Below are 20,149 nucleotides of genomic sequence, written 5' to 3'. Positions count from 1 at the left end.
CTTACAAGAAACATTTCAACTTAACTTTAGAAGCTTCAGCTTTCTAACTTAAAACAATAGTAATATTTTTTTTACTAGTATTCATATTGTTTTCAGCCTTAAGATGACGGAAGTGTTGGTTTGACAAATATTTCTGAGTTTTAAACATCGTACAGTTTTCATAGCTCACAAAACTAAAATATGTTGTTTTTTTATGTAAAATTTATTATATAAAATCTGTTGAGCACCTCCAGTTCTCCCTCCATCATGTTCCTCGAGTTGTATATAAGTGATTAACATATTTGCTCCTGTGTAACTCAGAAGATTTGGTCGATGACGTAAATAATAAGTCTTCTTTCTAAGTGTTTTTCAGACTGGAAAGTATCAAGCTGCCACCTCTTTCCTTTTCTCTATGTCTTTGGGAAATCCAGCTCAGCTTTGCAGGAGGTGGAAGAAAGGAAGTGTCACTCCAGCACAGATTCACCCACATTTCACCCTGAAACCCGTCAGCCTCCAGCAGCTGAATGAGCAAAGATCCCAAGAGTACAGATGTCAAAACTGTGAACAGACATCTGCAGGCGTCCCTTTTAAGGAAACTAAAAAAGATCGTGCTTGTTTCATTTTGCGTCCAAGCTGCGAACCTGAATTGTTGTTCGATTGTGGGCAAGAGAAAGCTGAAAATCTGAGATGTTTGTGTTGCTGTGTTTTTATTTTCTGATGCGTCTGCCACATACGTCAGAAAACTGATGGCATCTGTGAATCCAGCCATGCAATAAACGGTCTTAATGATAAAAACAGAATATCAAATACACTTGTCTGTTTTTATCCTGCTCCCTGGGTGTAGTACCTCATGTGTCCACACAGAGTCCCCACAAAGACAGGCACAACATTGCTTTATTGACACATTATAGTGGTCATTCGTTATTAAACACATGCAGCTCTTACAAAAGTGGTAAACCAAGTGTGTACACATACAAAGACTTTTCCCAGAACAGATGATAAAAAATAGGCTTGTTGTGTTCATATAAAACATCTCAAAACTTCAGTTACAATTCAGGCCTTTCTGGGTTTATGAACCTCACCCAAATTAAAACATTTGTGATTTTTCATTCACTGACATTGGTCAAGTATAAGGCAGCAGCAGTCTGTACAAAGAGCAACCCATTCGAAGGATATCTACACATTCCTCTTTGTGTTTCCCTTTACTCTGACACCTCTCCTCACAAGAAGCCGTCCCTTTAAAAAAATAAATAAATACACTTTGTGCTTTTGGTCCAGAACACTATGAGAGTCCGACCTTTGACCCTGAGCGAGGGGTGGAGGGGAGGTCAAACCATGTCGGTGTGTCCAAACATGCTCTGGTCGCGGCCGGGTGGGAACTGCTGCGTCCAGTCGATGATGGCTGGTTTGAAGAGGCCGCAGCAACGCAGCTGGAAGAAGGAGACCAGGTTCCTCACCACGCCCAGACTGCACAGAGAGGATCAGAGGCAGGTCAGAGATCAGGTCTTTTAATGTAATAAAGTAATAACACAACTCTTGAGACGACTTGCATTGTTTCCCCAAATGTTTCCTCCAAAGAGAAAAAATCTGATCAAATTAGCTAAAATTTGAAAGACATATAAAGACTTGGACTCAGCAAAAGGAAAATGTTGCTTCAACACTTGTAAGTATTGAAGTAGACCAGAAATCTGCAACCTTTACTTTGAAAGCCATTTTGCCTCAGCTCACCTGAGGAAATTTAAGTCATTCAGGAGCCACAAAATCTACTTTATCTTCACAATAAAGACAAAAAAGTGTATAAAACTTTAAACAAAATTAAAATCTAGTGAATAATTACCCAAAAGATAAGTTTTTTTGTGTTTATAAAGGTGAACATATGGTGTCTCAGTTTTTTTATCTTTAAATTTTCCAAATATTTAAAAAACAATTTAAAAAATGTGCAATATAATACATTTTCAAAATTATATGATTTCAATAAAATGCCCATTCAAAAAATACTTTTTTTTAGACATTTTCAAAATTTTACAAAAAATGAAATTTAAAGAATGTGCCAAAAATTGCAAAAATGTCATAAAATGACATAAAAATTTTGTAAATTGTCAAAATGATGCTTAATTTTCAAAAGAAATGTAAATATTTCAAAAAATTTGCAAAAATAAAAAAAATATACTTAGCAAAAATAACATTAATTTTTAATTATTATTATTTTTTTAATTTGACAAAATTCATAAAATTAAAAAAAAAAAAAAGTATATACCTGCTCACATATCTGGGGGAAAAAACAACAACTGAAGCTAATGACACTTAAGTTGTTTAGAAGAAAAAGGAAATGTAAACAAACAGTTCCTTAATTAAAAAGTCATACTCTGGATTGATGAAAACTCACTTGTATGGATTTTGTCTTAAGGAGACGGATTTCCCGAGTTTCATCTGGTGGAGTGTCAGGTTGGTTCGCTCTGCTGTGGTCAGTCCCAGGAAGGCAATCTGCTCCGACACAAAGGAAAACCATCAGTCCCAAAAATCATAGAGGAAACACACTGAATAAATAAGGATAAACACCTCAGATCTAAAGAGCTCAGTGTAGGATCCTTCACCCCCCAAAGTCCTCCAAACTTTTTGAGCCCAGACCAGAATTCCTTTTTATTCCAGAGTCCAAACCCTGTCAATATGAAGAGTTAGAGACTGAGAAAGAAGTGCTCCACTGACCTGGTAGAGCTGCAGCACCAGGATCAATCCAGAGGAGCAGGTGTGATAGAAGGCCAGCACGAAGACACTGAGCACCCACGGGGAGCAGCCCACCAGGGCAGAGACCACCCCCCACAGACCCTGCTCCTCGTAATGAAGCACGCAGTGGGTGGACCAGTCTGAGAAACACACAGCACACATGTCTCATACCTATAACAGAGTTAATCTGTGTCAGATACTTTATTAAACTGTTTGTGGAGTCACTCACATCTGAGACAACCATAGAACATCCAGGCTCCCATCAGGAGGAGGGAGAACAGGAAGAGGATGAAGTAGTGATGGTTCCTCGCCCCTGAAGGAGAACACATGGATCTGATCAGAGTGTATCTTCTGATAAAGACTTAAAGGCAGATGTTCAGTTAGCTTATTTTCTCCTCAGAAATAAAAACGAGCGTGAAAAGTGTGGTACCGATGCAGCAGTTCGTCCAGACTGAGTGGTGATCCTGCTTGGCCACGCAGGCGTCGCAGGCGAAGCAGTGGTTCGTCCTCATCGGTTTCTTTGTCTGTGAACGAATTAAAAAAAAACAAAATAAGGTTTTCAGTGTGTGTTGATGGAACAATGTTTTTTTTTTTAACTATTTGGTTTTGTTTTTAAAATCTCACCATGCAGGATGTGCAGAATATTCTGGGCCCCAGACATCCAGCTTCAGCCAACACCAACACATTCTGAACACACAGGGAACAAAACTCAGATTACTTATAAAGAAAAATCATTAACATCACTCACTGGGTGTGTTTTCAGCCTCTCTTACCATTTTCTTCTCCTCCTCGGTGGCTCTGACGAAGCCGGGGTCGGTCCTGCAGGTGCGGAGGTAGTAGTAGAGCAGAGCAGTGGCATTCAGAGTGAATAAGACCTGAACTGTGGCGCTGGGGCCATGTGAGGTCAAAGGTCAGGAAAAACACATTCGTAAGCTTCTTACAGACACATTTATACAGAAGAGGATTAGGGCTAATGAAAAAAATAAGCTCCAATTTTTTTTAATATTTTTTTTTTTTTCAGAGAAAAAAAGTCAGAATTCTGAGATTAAAGTGAAAATTCTGAAATAAAAGTCATAATGTTTACATGAGGTCAGAATTCTGAGAAAAAAATAGAATTCTTAGATTAAAACAGAATTCTGAGTGCTAAGTCAACATTCTAAAATAAAAGTCAGAAATCTGAGATTAAGGTCATAATTCTCAGATTAGGTCAGATTTCAGAGATTAAAGACAGAGTTTTGAGAGCAGAATCAAAGTTTTGAGATGAAAGTCAGAATTCTAAGATTAAAATTAAAAATTCTGAGGTTAAAGACATAATTCCAGGAGTAAAGTCAGAAATTTGGGATTATAGTCAAAATTCTGATATATAAGTGAAAATTCTGAAACAAAAGTCAGAAATCTAAGATTCAAGACATAATGCTTAGATAAGGTCAGAATTTTGGGATTAAGGTCCTAGTTTTTAGATTCAGAAAAAGTCAGAATTCAGAATTTAATCTCAGAGTCTTATAAAGATTGTGAGTATTCTGAGAAAAAAAGTCAGAAAATCGCAGATTAAAAGTCAGAACTATGACTTAAATCTCAGAATTTTAGAAAAATAAAGTCAGAATTCTGCAATTATTTTCAAAATTTGACTTTTGTCTCAGAAAAAAATAAGTAATTTGAAAAAAAATTCTGGCATCTTTTTTTCATTGGTCCTAATCCTCTTCCATAACTTTCTTTGTTCTTTGAGTAATGCAAAACAAATTAAATGTTGGGGAACTTATCACACTATATTTCTGTGAAAAGAAATTTAAGCAACCAAACAGCAGATTACCAGGACAGAAAAATAAACCCAGATGTGAGCAGAACATCTCTAACAGCTCTTGTATAATAACTGCAGATATTTCCTCTGTGAAAGGATATCTGGGAGGAACCAGAGGCACCAGGTGACAATCATCCAGAAAACCGAGGCCATGAGAGCTGAAGCAGGAAGGAGCGACTGAAACTCCAGACCAGGAAAGTTCCTGTTCACACACAAACATTAATTATTAAATTACAATTTTTGGACAGAAAATGCAGGAAGTGGAGTGAAACAGCTCAGTAGAAACATGTCCTCACCTCAAAATCAGATTAACCACACCAATCACACAGGCCAGCAGGATCCCTTTGAGCAGCCAGGACTCGGAGTTCATGTCGATGATGGCGCCCACACATCCGAAAAAGGCAGTGCAGAGCAAAAACTGTATAAAAACCTGAGACACAGACACAGGACGGCGTCAGAGAGATTACATAATCCTTCAGTTGTGTTTGTAATCTGAGAGGTGCGTGGTCGTGGCTATGTGTTTACCCTGTATCTGTTGAGGATTCGGAGGCAGCGTGCGTTGGAGCGGATCCTCTCCTGCTTGACGTGGTTGAGCATGTGGATGAGCAGCGGGCTGTGCACCTGGTGGGCCAAGTCGATGGGAGTGTGACCCTGAGGAGCAGCATTGAAAACTACATTAAGACATGAGGCATCGTTCTCTGAACAGAGGGTCAAAATCTCTCCTGGAATGAGCGGGTGAAGATTTTCAACAACAGAAGTAAAACAGCTTTATTCCTGAGCCACGAACTGTCTGCAAAGTATGTGTGATGTTTGTTTAACCAAGGTGTGAACACAGAGCCTCAGTGAGGTGTGAGAACTCAAACTTTGCATAGAAAGGAGAATCCTCCTGAGTTCAACACTTTGCAATAACAACAGATTGAAAAAAGGATGTAAGCTTGATGAATGGAGGTCACACAAGACTGGCAACATCAGGTTTTCATCGATCATGCAGCCCAGAGAACAAACTTTCAGGTCGGCTTACGTTGATGTTTTCTGCGTCTACGCTGGCCCCGGCCTCCAGCAGGATGTGGGCAGCGTCTACGTTTCCTGCCAGCACGGCACAATGCAGCGGAGTGTTCCTGTTCACTTTGTCCACAGCACTCACAGAGGCGTTGTTCTTGATTAGGAAGTTTGTGGGTTCAGGCCTGAGACAAGACAACAACACGTACAGCTGCATTTAGCCGGGTCAGACTCTTCTTTCAAATCGAGCTGAAAATCCATCCTCCAAAGTATTAAATATTGATAATATCTTATCTTCAACCCATTTAGAGTTATTCAACATTTCTATGTCAGACTACGCTCCCTTTATAGCATCTATAGTAAGAAGAGCAGAAAATGTTGGTAACACAGCTGATGAACAGTTAATGTGCCCCATGTACAGACAATCATTCTGATGAAGTATTGATGAGGAGGAGCTGAAACATGACACACTTTCTTCAAGGTTCCCACCAGGATGGGACCTCAGCTGATTTGGGTCAGGTGACTTTGGAGCAAACCATTGCTGATTTATAGGGTTTTTTTCCAATGGGTAACACAGTTGATGCAGATTTCAGACTCACACAAAGTAAGTTTGTCTGTTGGTTTTGTCTATCTTTGTTGTGAGGATCTTTTCAATTATGTTTCTATTATCTATAAAGTTTTCTTTTTGTTTTAGAAGGCATTTTAAATAAAACACTATTTTTATTATTATTATTGTCATTATTATTATTATTATTATTATTATTATTTTTATTATTATTATTGTCATTATTATTATTATTATTATTATTATTATTATTATTAATTATTATTATTATTATTAATTATTATTATTATTATTGTTGTTATTATTATTATTATTAATAATATTATTATTATCATTATTATGTTATATTTTATTTTTATTATTCTTATTGTTATTATTACCATTATTTTTTAATAATATTGATAATTTTTTTTTTATTATTCTTATTGTTAGTTATAATAATAATTATTATTATTATCATCATTTCATCCATGAAAATTATTTAGTTTTTTAAACAACTTTGTCACATTTTAGTGATTATTTGGAACAAATAATGCTGAAAATAATAAACACAAACATGTATTCTAGCGTTAATTTTGAAGAGCAAACTTGATAATTGAAATCTCAGACAGCACAAAAACTGCAAATTCCAACACATGATTGTCCTTTTTTCTCTAAATAAATGATGAAACCTGTGAAATTTCTGTATTAAATGAAAGTGAAATTTCAGCCAAATGACCCACTGTAAAATTAATATTCAGTAAAATAGATTTGTTAATCCCATGGACATGAAATGTACGCCTATTTACAGAATCACTGATGAACTCTTACCCAATAATCTTCTGAGCAGCTAACATTAGTGGCGTCTGTCCGTTGCAGTCTGGACCATCAACTTCCTGCAACACAGAGAAAAATAAGTTAATAACTGCCAGGATATTTAAAACCAGTGATTGAAGATGATTCTGGTCTGAAAGAGTGAAATACAGCGTGTAAGCTGGGTCTGACCTGTCCCTTTGCCATCAGGTAAGCAGCTACAGCCATGTGCTGGAAGAGGACGGCGAGGTGCAGGGCTCGGTAACCTTCACCGTCCGCGATGGAGGGGTCTGCTCCGTATCTCATCAGCTGGATCACCATGGGGAGGTGGCCCTGCCTCATCATCGACAAGAAGCCACAGACAGCTTTCAGGAGGAGTGGTCAGGTGTGTTTCAGAGCCAGACAAAATAAAACGCTACAGAGAGTGCGCAGACAAAGCGCAGCTTTTCTGGTTCTGAGAAATCAGCAGGTTGAGTTTCAAGACCTTCTGTGAATTACGGGTGAAATTAGTGAGAGCAAGAATCCATTTGAGGTTTAGAGAATAGTTTACACATGCACTGCTGTCTACATCACTTTTAAAACATGGATCAGTTGTAAAAATAAAACCATCATGGATAAATATTTTTCTTTAACTAAGCTTACAACCACAGCATGTCATAACACACCTCTGAGGCTGAATATGAAATGATTTATGTGACTGATATTCAAACAACATGCAACCAAATCTGCAACAGAGAGCAGACCAGACCCGGTCCAGAAACCCTGTAATGTTAATCCAGTCACCTTATAGCCCAGTGAAGAGGAGTCGAGTTCAGGTCTCCTCCGAGCTGGTCAACGATCGCTCCCTTAGAAATGTAATACCTGTCAGAGGACAGGAAGGGAGATGCAGAGATAAAACTTCAGTGTGAGCTGCTCAGAACATCTGAAGTTGATGTTTGTTTCAGTTCTTCTCTAGAAGTTTTCTTTGAATCTGTAAAATCAATGAACTTGGTCTAAGACTCTTCTCAAACACATAAATACCCCAAGGGAAGACTTCACAGCACCAGACATGATGTTCAACCCTTGTTTGTTTTGTTTAATGAAGAGTAGAGATGTTAAAATTTCTATTAATCTATCAGAATGATGTTGTAAGTCAAGAATGTTTCAGAGCGAGCCAAATATTTTTTCCCCATCATTGGATACAAAGCTGTCAGGCTTCCAGAGAGATTTTCCTGTTTGTTTTCTACCCTCAGACAGATTCTGACCTGACTGACAAAGTTCAAAGACAGACTAAAGAATACACAATGCTTGCTCGTGGGGTGTGTGTTCTGCTGAATTTCTTGCAGTGAAACGTTTGTATGTTTACACAGAGATTCCTCTGCTGTGAGTCATTGGTAATGAGGTAAAGACCGTGTTTGCAGGTCTTACTTGACCAGCTCTGAGCGGTTGTTGATGGCCGCCCAGTGCAGCAGGGTGACGTTCTCTTTGTCCGGCTGTCTGACGTCATATCCTGCTTCGACCAGCTCTTTGCAGCGCTCCAGGATGCCAAACCTGGAAGAAGCACACAGGAAAGAGATTTTTTAAAAAGACACCAAAAATAAGAAAGATTTTAAAACAGAAAACCTTATGCAGTCAGTGAATCTGTGATGATAGAGAAGCGACAAACAATGGTAGACCTTTTCCCTGGATATCTTTTTAAATAATCATAATTAAATTACGATGGGCAGGAACTGGTACCAGTATTGGGTCAATACCAGCCTTTTTCAAGGTATCAGTACTTGTGACGGCTGAAAGTCGCTATTTCTCGAGAATCTGCTTAAGACCGAAGTCATGTACACACCCAGCCATAAAAACAGACTTTTACGGCATTAAAAACATATTTACAGCCTGGTTCAAAAAAACTTAGACTTTTCAGCAACAAATATCTCACAGCTACCTGTGAGCGTCTGTGTAACCTGCAGTCAGAGAGGATCTCATGTACCGTCTTTGGATCAAACCAACTCCAAGGAGAAGGGTGGATGCTTTTCCAGGTTTGAATGAACGGCACGAGTAGCTGACTTTAAAAAATATCAGAGATGACAGGACCAGGCTTCAAAATAAGGAGTTAATCTGGGGAAATTACAAATCGGCAGTGGAGGAGAGAGACAGGGTTAAAAAGCGGGAGAATCCCTCCTAAATCAGGAGAGTTGGCAGGTCTATCTGACCTGGATCACTCAGACAGAGACAGGACAGGAGCTGCAGATTTAATGTGAGCGAGTGCCGAGCGGTCTCTAGGGTTAAAACTGGCATCTTCAGGGTGGGAATAAACAGACACCACTTCAACGTCAGAGATGGAAAAGGCAAAAACAGACGTGAACAGAGGAAAACCTGCTCAAGAACTGAATTATTTTGCAAAATTAAAGGTTTTTCAAAAAAGTAACTTGATAATTATTTTTCCTGCTAACTTATTACATTATTAAAGGAGTAATTCAGTTACTTATTAAATTACTTTTTGGAGAAATGAACAGGTAACTATAACTAATTACTTTTTTATGTACTTTTCACTGAAATTAGTCTGAAAACTATTGGTATTGAATGTCCCTATAATTAAACAATAGTCTCAGGCTTTTGTTCACAGTGACAGATGCTGAGATAAAGAGCTGGGGAGAAGAGGAGTGGCTCTACAAATTCTTCACTTTTCCCCCAGTCGTACAAGAAAAGCGACCTTTGCTCTGCTGCACCTACACTCACTGATCAGGCAGTAAAAACAAGAAGAAGCAGTCAGCCACCGTGCACTGATCTCACATTGTTTCAAAGTGAACAGAAACAAATGAAATACAACTGACAGCTGATGAAACACAGAGCTCTGCATTCCTCAAGCTTTTTTGCGCAACTTTGTGTAATCACATCAACCGAGCGCTCGTCAATGCCAGAAAATTCTCCTGGGAGAAACAACTGTTTTAGTATCTTATAACTGTGCAACACTGGATGTCGCTCAATTGAGAAGCGTTAACTTGATGACATGAGGGCTCTTTCCCCTGAAAGGAAAAGTGAAACCCACAGAGAAGAATCAAGTTACAGCATGTTTAACAGAGAAGCTGACTGGAGTCAAAACTGCAGGCTTGTAAAGTCTGGAGTATGAAAATGAAATCTTTCTTCTTTCTGTTTAGAATTGAAGGAAAATCTTGATGCATTTGGGGAAATCAACTAATTCTTAAACAAATCAAACCATTAACTTTTTCCTAGGTTGGGTCATTGTTTCAATAAGCTTTACTACTGTACTTTAAATCTAACAGAGTGGTTAATGATAAAACTACTCCTGACGTTCTCTGTCGTAAACATCTGTTAGAGTTCAATTCAGTCCCACAGACCTAAGCTGACCTTTCACGTTCTCTGTGGTTCAACAGTTTATCCGTGCAATAAGGGATTGTTATTATTACACACAAACACACTCTAAAAAAAAAGAGAGAGCTCAGCGGCCTGTTTCCTGCCTGTATTCCTGCCTCACTGCTTGGTTTGCACACTTTAAGACATGGAGGTTGTGGTTTACCAGACATACAACCACGCCACAAAAAGCAGAACGCCACATTCAATGTTTTATCACTTACTGCGACGCCTTCACGATGTCCCAGGTGCTGCTGTCGTCCATGTGCGAGCGTTTCTTCGGCTGCTGGCTGAGGTTCAGCGTCTGCTCCGAGCTTTTGCCGAACTGCCCGTGAAAACCTGCCATGTAAGGGTGAGCAGCCCTCGGTCCGTGACTGTGAGAGTGACCTCCGTGTCCATGCTGACAGCTGTCATGCATGTGGCTGTGACCCTGCATCACACATACACACACAGAAAACACACAGATTTGATGAGAGCTTATATTGGGGGTGCGGTAGATTTTACTGACTGTACTCACGTCAGACAATCAGACTTCTGGGGATTTAAGGGATGAAAGCTGTTTTTATGTTTTGTGAGACTGATGAATTTCTTTGGGGGAGGAATTTTTATTTTCAGAGGCAGAGAGCTGAGGATAGCAATGCACCAAACGCAGCGACTTGTGACCTAAATCCCCCCATGACATTATGAAACTGTGCAACAGATCCACATGCATTTAAGCCTTAAAAGAGCCAAGATTTTGTTAATAAATATCCTGATTTATTCTCATAACTTAGCTGCTACCTGCAGTATTGCTGAGTTAGAGGTTGAATGTCACACTTTAGGGCTCTAATTTCGTAGACCAGTCGCAAGCGCAGGCGCAGGCGCATCTGCCCTGCGCCGGCCTTTGCCAAGCGGACAGTGCGTGACCAGCGCACTTCGCAAGTTTCCTGCAGTGCCAAGAGAGGCGCAGTCAAGGCGCAGAGGTGTGCGTCCATGCCTCCCTCCGTGCAAAAGGCAGAGAGGGAGGAGAAAAGCTGTGAGTGGGTTTAACACAGCCGAGCGCTGTCTTCACCAATCAAATGAGCGCCTCTCCTCACCTTTAAATGCCCTGCAACCGAGGCGCAGCGTCTGATTGGTCAAAATGATCCCCAGCAGCGCGGAAACAGTGTGCTGGAAAGACCCGGTAGCGGAGACGGTCAGAGCCGCTGTCCCTGCAGCAGCAGAATGGACAGCGGGGCGCATCGGAGGACACGAAGCGTGTCACCGTGTGGGCCAGCTCCCAGGACAGATTTAATCTGTTCCTTTGTCATTAACAGGAGTACAAAATGAAGAGACAGTTACACAGCTAGCTTATCCATTCAGAATACTTTTGATCCACCTGCACTCCTGGTTTGTCATCGCCAAATAGCAGAGCCTTTGGTGATATACTGTATACTCTCCCAGTGTCTCCACCTCATCCTCCTTACGATAATGTACTCCATCTTTTTAGATCACGTTAAAAATAAAGACTAAAACAGAGAAATATGGGAAATCACAGGTAAATCCTGAGTGACATACATTTATTTTGTCTCTTTTTTCTTCATCTTTTCTCTCCCTCTTTTCTTTGAATTAAATGAAATGAGAGAAGCCAGATATATACTCAGTATCAGATGTTAAGGCTGTTTATTGTTTAATTGTAAGATGTGCATCAAACTTCCAGCTGCCGTCAGGTTAACTTTCCATTACGACAAACGGCTTTAATCTGACATCAGATGTGACGGGACAGTTAATATAGATACAAATGTATATGCTGGTTCAGACAGTTACATTAAATAGTGATTACTGTGATTGTTTATTGCATTAAAATGTGCCTGACACTCTGGAAACCTGCCTCTGAGGCTTTGATGACATGTGGGCACATGTGCGCCTGTCACCAAATTACAGCTGCGGAGGGTGCGCTCCGCTTTGCACCGAGAATAGACCAGGTTGGAGCTGGCGAGCTTTCAGCGCACTTTTTTTGGCACGAAATTGTCACTGCGCCAACATGAATCTGCTGACACCTCCCCCTGGTGCGCCATCAACTCCCCCTGGCGCGCAGTCACACCCATCTCTGCGCAGACGGTCTACCAAATTGTCAAATTGGCAGCGCACGGTGGTGCGCCGCATGAAATTAGCACAGCGCAGGGTGCGCCACGCTTGCACCCCCTATGCTGCATCACGACCTTAGTCCTTCTGGGTGCTTGTATAGCCACTGTGTCCACATCAAGTGCATATTTTCATCATTACCTCCCGCACTAAAGTTGTCCAGCTGCTCAAATGAGAAATATTATACCTTTTATTTTTTTATTTTAAAACATCAATATTTTTATGAAGGAACATTTATCTAGTGTACAATAGATGCTAATGAGGAAAATAGTTAATATTCAAAACAGTACAGTCCTTCGAACCATTCAGATTTATATTTGCTGTAACATGTGAAACACCGATGCCAGAATTTGGTGTTGTTATTGCTTTGTTAGCAACACTAGCACTGTAATATTTGATTACAGAAAAAAATCACTGTATTATAAAAAAATAATATTAACACTGTGCCTCAGATTTATATAATGAAATATGCTGACTGTCAGAAAACTCATTGAGAACAAATTTGGTTAAGCCTTTAAGAAGTTTAAAGCGCAGGGAAGCAATGGCTCAGTTTGATCAGCCACAAATTAATAAATAACTTAAAACTGCTGATTTCTAAAACATTTCAAAGCTAATCCACACATCAAAATTAAAAGATCCTCCTGATATACTTTGTTTATTTCATCGGGGTTTGTGCTGTAAATGCTGGATTAGCATTATGATACGGGATGAGTTGCACCTTTAGCTGATCTCCACCCTCTGGGATGAATCTGCTGGATGCTATCACTGTCAGTAGATGTAACAATCTGAGCATGACAGACTGCTGGCATGACCCTGACAGATGGCTAACATTAAGCATATGGTACAAAGCTAACCGCTGCCTGGCTCTCTGTGAGTAACCAGCACATGTGGATACGACCTGTTATCAGGAAAAGGAACAGGGCAGTGACTCCGCTTGCGTTTTAAACATCAGGAAAAGAAATGTGTCCCCGCAGTGAAACGGTTAAACGCGTTGGCTGTCAATGCACCGTCGTGTCAATCACTTATCACTTTCCTGTAAGGTGGACGTCACAGAAGAAAACCTGATAAATCTGACCACGCTGGTTAAAACGAGATTAGCAGGTAGCAAGCAGTATGCTACCAACGCCCACTGGAGCTAACAGACTAACTGACAGATGATCCGTCTGTGTCGATCAGTGAGGACAGGTTAGTACCGACGACCTAACATTAAGCAGCAGAGCTAGCTACTAATGCTAACAGTGGGCTCAATTATGAGTATTATGTGTCAAACTAAGCCAGTAACGTCTCTTAGAGAAGAAACAGAAACACAACACTCCAGCTAATGGGAAATTAATGTGTATTAATGCGTCTTACGCTGTCGTCTTCAGTCCAGTCCATCTTGTTGTGAAGGAACGAAGAGAAAGTTCCTCCAACGGCTGCACGAGCCAGATTCGACGTAAAGCTTCCGCTGTTTCTCTTTCAAAATAAAAGCCCCAAGAAAAAAAAAAGGAAAAATAAAGAAAAAAAGAAAAGAAAATAGTTACACATTTTGAAGATTAATAAGAGGTGATTTTAAAACCCGCTGACCCATCCCTGTCCACACATGACATATAATATTAATAATACATTTCATTTATACAGTGCTTTTCAAAAACTCAAAGACGCTTTACAAGGTTGACAAAGATATGGTACAAGATTTCAAAAAATGGATACAAATACACAAAATTGTAGAATAAGAGTAAAATATATGCATAGAAAAAAAGACAAAACATTTATAAAGTGCATGGATACTATCAGGTGCATGTTTAACAAACTTACTCTCTACTGTAAATGAATAAATCAATAAATGAACTGATACAAAAAAAAAACATAAATAAAGTGGTGCAACAAAAAATATCAAATCAAAAATAAATTAAATACAGCATAGTCAGATTGTAAAACCAAAGTATGTTCAAGTTCTTTGAAAACAAATACATAACACAGAGACTCAAGTGGACAAGACATTTAACATAATAGAAATTGTATAAAAGTTCCAATATTTGTAATAATAATAACAACAAAGAACAGGGAAAATAAGTAATAGAAAATAAAAGTTTACATTTTCTAAGTGTCTAATCAAGAGGCTTTGTTTGCTTATAGATTTATATATAGTGTTATTTCTGTAGTGTTATTTATCTTCAAAAATGGAAAAGAAAATAGATATAAATATAGGAAATAAATGGAAAAAATAGTTTAATATTTCAAAAATAGAAAAAGCTTCCCAATCTACAAAATCAGACTTTAGTCAGGCTTTAGACTGGTGTGCCTGAATCTAACGCTGACAGATGCTTTTTTTTTTATTGTATTAGTTTATTTGACAAGGACCATGCAAAACAGAAAAAAACTGTCAAGCCAGAGTTAGCTTAAGAGCTAATTATCATCTTTTTGCATGACATTTTTTTACAATCATTTTAATTGCACAGAGAACAGGTGATGTTTTATTTTGAAGTCAGTTTTAAACCGGAAATTCACAATCTGCTCATTTTTGTTCTCCAGATCCATTTTATTTCACTCTTCCCCTCTTCCTGATAATTCGAAAGTGATTTCCATCAAAGGTTGCATCACTTCCTCCTACAGTCTTTTTTTCCCTCTGAGTTTACAGTAAAATAAATAACATAAATAATGCTTTAAAGGGCCCAGGGTCCTGATTGATATTTACAGGAAACAAGGGCCTCATCTCAAAGGGATTAAATAACACGTGAATTTTCAATAAAGAAAACTGATTCTCACATTGTTGCATTACTAGAGATGTTTGATCTAAAGCAAATAAAGAAATAAAATAAAAAGAAAATATTAAAAATGGAGGAACTGGCTATATACTGTTATTGATGCTTGAGTAAATTTGTGTGTATTCCTTTTATCTGTAAAAAAAAAATATATATATATATAATAATAATCATTTATTAAGAGCTTGATTAAAAAATGCTCTCAACCTGAGTTAATGTAAAAGAAATTGAAAAGCCTTAAAAAAAATGAGAAGAATGTTGAAAAACAAGATACACACAGGAGCAATGTGTGAAATGTATCCATAAGGACAGGAAGGAAACAGGTTTAGGCAGCTGTCTTTAGAGCCAATGAAACCAAAACATTGAGACAGAAACTGACATTTGCATTTCAATAGTAGAAAAAGTTTGCATGGTGGAGCAGTGGAGCAGGCGCTTTAAATGGACACAAGATACTATACTCACCAGTCACTCTATGTCAGTCAAATTTTGACTTTTTTCCCCAAGTGGATTAACATTCATAGTTTCATAGTTGCAGAAATCTCTGGCTGAATTGTAAAGGTAGGTTTCAGTGGTGTAAAACAGATCTTCCTAACCTGGTCTCCAGAGCAGAGTTGATCGTGGACCACAGCCTCAGAAATAATGCAGCTTAAGTGACTGTAGCCATGGAGCTGTTTGTGCGGAGACAGTGACCTGTAGATGAACTCAAGCATTAACATGGAAACATGAGAGGAGAGCAGGATGAGACAACACAGCAAATCTGCTTTGACTCAAGCTTACACAGTGTACAAACATTAGATCTTGCAGGAAGTGGATTTCATCTCAAAATGAAATCTTAAGTCCCAACACTACAAAAATAAACACAGATACTTTTAGGTGAAGATACATTGTGTTTTCAAAATTACTGAAGTAATATGATGTGGAGGTAGCGCCAAGGGTTTACTCAGAAAGGTCTTGCACTTCTACAGAAGCAGCAGCAGATGGCGCCACCATTCAAGGCATGAAGGTGACTTAATCCATTTAGGTGTCCTTGCACTGGGTTTCTCTTTGCACTATCTCTGTGTGTATGGGTTAGTTTAAATATTATTCAAGAGACCATTTATCTCCTTTGGCTCTCTGGGGTGAGAAAAAAATACAACACATTGTTCATCTGATCAAAAGTGAAGCTCAATGCATGTATTTCTCAGGCTGTAATTAACCTTAAACAACTGGTGGAAACTGCGTCTGCCTGGACTAATCTCTCCATGGTCTTGCCGTTGAACGAACAAGAACTACCCAACCCTTACTGCACCACCAGACCCCTCAGATCCTCCCTGTAAAGTTCACTGGCTTTGCCCAGGCAGAAACTTTCCTGCTGTAGGTCACACCTTGAGACTCACCTTTGCACCCTGGCTAGTATTCTTGTTGTGTCTCCATCATATTCCCACAGGTAAATATATTATTTTTTTGTGCTTGCTTGAGTGCATGTCTGTCCTTATGAAGAGAAAAGAAGATTTTTCCTTTTTTTCCTTATGTTATGTGGCAAAAACCACAGATGCCATAGTCCAAGAGTCTGCAACTTGCAGCTTTTTGACTTCTTTGCAGTGGCTCCTTGTAGCTTTAAAAAAATGTATTGTAATAAAGAATTTTATTTTTCTTACAAAGGGTATTGATGATTTTAATTCTGTGTGGATGGATTCATTTAACTCCCAACATGCCAGCTTTATATACATGCTAGATATGTAGCAAGACATTAGCAAACAACTGAAAACGATGAGTTAAGTGATAAAATCAACATATGTAATCAACTCAACTCAACTTTATTTATAGAGCACTTTAAAACAAATTCAAGTTCAAATCAAATTCAAGTATCCATTCAAAGATTTTGATTTTTTTTTTTGGAATTTGTTAAATTTCACTTGTCAAAATTCTGAATTTTTTGCAGATTTTTTAATTTTTTTAATTTTGTATTTTTTTTTTTAATTTTTTGCAGATTTTTGAATTTTTAAATTTTGCATTTTTTTTTAATTTTGCAGATTTTTGAATTTTGTAAATTTTCCAAATTTCAAGTATTTTTGAAACTTCTGCAAATTTTTGCAAATTTTACAATTTTTAAAAAACTTTTTTTTTTTTTTTTTTTTTTTTTTTTGAAAATTAAAGATAATAATAATAGAAACCCAAGAAATCACATGTACAGTGTCATAGATTCAAAAAACTTCTTGTTGAGATAACCATTCCCTGGATCTTAAATACTTACATAATTTCACACACTGTTTAGACTTTATTGTGAAGATTAAGTAGCTTTTGTGGCTCCTGAATGACTTCAATCCAGGTGAGCTGAGGAAAATGACTCCTATGAAAGTGAAGGTTTCAGACCCCTGCAGTAGTCCTTGAGCAGCTGGCCTCTTGGTCTCCTTATCACTCCACACTCTCTGACTCAGTGCTCAAACTTTTCACCATCTTGTCTTTTCCATATGAGAATCACAGCCCATGAATGCACTGAGGAGGATTAAGATTGAAAGTCTACATAACTATCCAGAACTTAACAGAAAACTGTCACATTCTGTTACCTCTTATGAAATCATTAGTTTTGGTTGTTGGATGATCTTGCTGCAAGGAGTGATGCCCTCTTGTTTCTAGGAGCATGCACCCAAACTCCTCTCTGCTGGTGCAGTCTGAGTTCAGGCCTTTGCTCGAGGATCCTCCAGGTTGAGGTCCCTCATCTGTATCTGGATTCAGTTTGCAGTAAGATGATAACATCCAGTTCGACATCAAATTACCAAAACAACTTCTCTCTGCTTCTGCTTGATGACTAATGCATCAAAACCGACAAGCTTTCACCAAAAATACATGAAATGAAGACATGATGTTTAAGCGACTCCAAGCATCAGAAGACTTCAGAGAAATATCCAAACATGAAACTTTATTCTTTTCTGGTGAGTTCAGAAGACTCACAAGTTTGTGTTAAGCTTTCTGCTATTTGTCTTCATTTTGTCATCATTTAATTATTCATCAGAGCCTGTCACACTGACTGCTGATATCTTACTTATTTCAAGTCTTCTGAGACTCATTCTTGAAGTGACGTCAGCTAAATTTTTAATAACTCAACTCAATGATGCTTGAATAACACACAGCTTATCTGTCAACACTGAGTTCTCATATCATTTATTTCAGATTTAGGAGATAAAACACAGATTGTGACACTAACGTCTATTTTTTCTCTTCACAGAGTGGGTATTTTGTATCCCAAGAGTGGATGCCAAGCAGAAGTAATAGAGCTGTCAGGAGGAAGTCATCAGAGTGAAGAGGACTAAGGGTCAACATGACCGTAATCTGCATGAAACAAAGACGGTAAACGCAGAATCAAGAGGTATCAAAGTGTTTCAAAGTAAGGAAGCGCTAAACTGTAAATCACTGTCGACAGGTTCAGGCTTTGTCTTGAGTTTGAGTCTGTTTCCTTCAAAAAGCAGACGCTGGGGTCGCTGCAGATGGAGTGATTCAGGAAGCTGGTCGCTCCAGTAAAAACATGTTCAGGATGTGTGTTTCACAGCTGATAGGGCCGCAGGGTGAGAGTGTGTGAGCCGAGGTAACTGCTCCTCTGCTTCGATGCTTCACTGCTTTCTCTGAGGATATTAAAACCACTGCCAGGTCTGATAACTACACACAGTGTGTGTTGTTTTTGGCAGATTTTAAACAGATTTTAATTTATCATTTGTAACATAAACAGAAATACAAATATCAGAGAAAAATGGAAAAGTTAAAAACCTGAAGAGCATCAGCTTTCACATTCACACCTCTGGAGGAGAAATAGACTGAAACAATCTGTTTCACAAATTTCAAAATTTACTACAAACTTTGCAGTTTCAATGGTGCGTGATGATTTAAATCCTCAGTTTTACTTCATGACATTTCTGTCACGTGTTGGTTTATAATAATGTTCCCACATTTTACGCTGTTCTTAGAAAATGTATGTATAAATCAATAGGTCGATTGATTTATTCAGAAAATAAAATAATGATGTGACTTACTCAGCTCAGAATGAGCGACACAAGGTTTACATCCCGTTACTGGAAACACTGGTGCTTTAATCGCTGTCAATATATGAACTGTGTTTTTCCTTTTTAATATCTTTTTATCCATTATTTGTTGTTTTGCTATGAATATATTTATGTAAACCTTAGGGTCTGAAATCAAGTCTAAAGTAAAGTTAAGTATGTTTTAAATAATGATATACTTATTTGCACTTTTAATGGCTCTTTGTGTGAAGAATGCCCTCATCAGCATCACTTGTCTTCAACAACCAATCAAAATTAAGAGGAGGCGGAGCCTCTAATGGGAGATCTGTTTACAGCAAAATCAGACATGTTTGGGTATTTTCTTATTTTTAGATACAGTAAAATCTACTGATCTGCATTCCAAAAAACAAAAATCTTATTAAGTGTTTTTGTCTTATTTTTAGTAGAAAATGTCTTTTTAGACTTAATATGAGCCCCATTCACCTGACCAGTCCAGAAAAATGTCTTATTTCAAGTTATTTAAAGACAAAATGAGGTCTGAATTGTTTGTAACAAGTTTTATAAAAATCTGCCAATGGAGCAAGAGAAAAGTTACTTGTATTACAGTTTTTCTCAGTCGCTTTGGTACAATTCTCAAATCATCCGCACCATTTACACAACAGTAAGTGCATTTCTCATAACAGTTCGTACAAATTGCAAAACACCATGGATCATTTGTAAAAGCCATTCTCTTTCTCAAAATCTTTAGTTCATCCCTCAAAAGTAAATTTCTGTCAGTACATCAGAATGACGAGTTCCTGTGTCAGTAGCCCCGTTTACATGGGTGGTTTTCCTTAATCTGATTGAAATCGATCAGATTAAGTGAATCTGATTTGATCTGTTTACATAAATCTTTGGTAAAGAGATCCACGTTCAATCCACGTGTACATGGCCGTAGCTGAATCTGTGTGTATTGGGTTTTTTTTTACCTGCACATTACGTCACTCTGCCACTACCTGTAAATGTGTAAGAGAAGAAGAGGTGCACTTCCTGCCTCCTGTTTTCGCTTGGCTGCATGTTACTCTTCATACGTCATTTATGTGCTTACGTGCTTCACTTACTTCACATTTTT

At 38.3% G+C, this 20,149-nt stretch overlaps 1 protein-coding gene across 1 annotated transcript; it reads right to left on the bottom strand.

The window, feature by feature from the left end:
* Positions 1-659: 659 nt before the first annotated feature.
* Positions 660-13,735, bottom strand: zdhhc13 (zDHHC palmitoyltransferase 13). Its single transcript, XM_074666419.1, has 17 exons — positions 13,656-13,735; positions 10,424-10,629; positions 8,265-8,387; positions 7,641-7,718; positions 7,050-7,194; positions 6,876-6,940; positions 5,523-5,685; positions 5,027-5,152; positions 4,798-4,931; positions 4,603-4,703; positions 3,477-3,601; positions 3,328-3,390; positions 3,134-3,227; positions 2,933-3,016; positions 2,686-2,843; positions 2,366-2,463; positions 660-1,446 (listed from the first exon to the last, which is right to left on the bottom strand). The coding sequence occupies exons 1-17, from the start codon at positions 13,677-13,679 to the stop codon at positions 1,308-1,310; spliced, it is 1,926 nt and encodes a 641-aa protein (XP_074522520.1). The 5' UTR covers positions 13,680-13,735; the 3' UTR covers positions 660-1,307.
* Between the last annotated feature and the right edge of the window lie 6,414 nt (positions 13,736-20,149).

This window comes from Halichoeres trimaculatus, unplaced genomic scaffold (genome assembly GCF_033239565.1).
Source record: "Halichoeres trimaculatus isolate MK-OKI-2021-1 unplaced genomic scaffold, fHalTri1.1 fHalTri1_scaffold_3, whole genome shotgun sequence".
NCBI lineage: Eukaryota > Metazoa > Chordata > Actinopteri > Labriformes > Labridae > Halichoeres > Halichoeres trimaculatus.
Note: the sequence above shows the minus strand (reverse complement) of the source record. Positions and strands in the feature narration are given on the sequence as shown.

What these genes read in the sequence shown, in the direction of transcription:
- zdhhc13 (XM_074666419.1), bottom strand. Translation starts at nt 13,679, where the DNA reads ATGGACTGGACTGAAGACGACAGC. An exon ending in GACATCGTGAAGGCGTCGCA is followed by an intron (nt 8,388 to 10,423) that starts GTAAGTGATAAA and finishes TGCTTCTTCCAG; the next exon opens with GTTTGGCATCCTGGAGCGCT. An exon ending in GCTGCTCAGAAGATTATTGG is followed by an intron (nt 5,686 to 6,875) that starts GTAAGAGTTCAT and finishes GTCTTGTCTCAG; the next exon opens with GCCTGAACCCACAAACTTCC.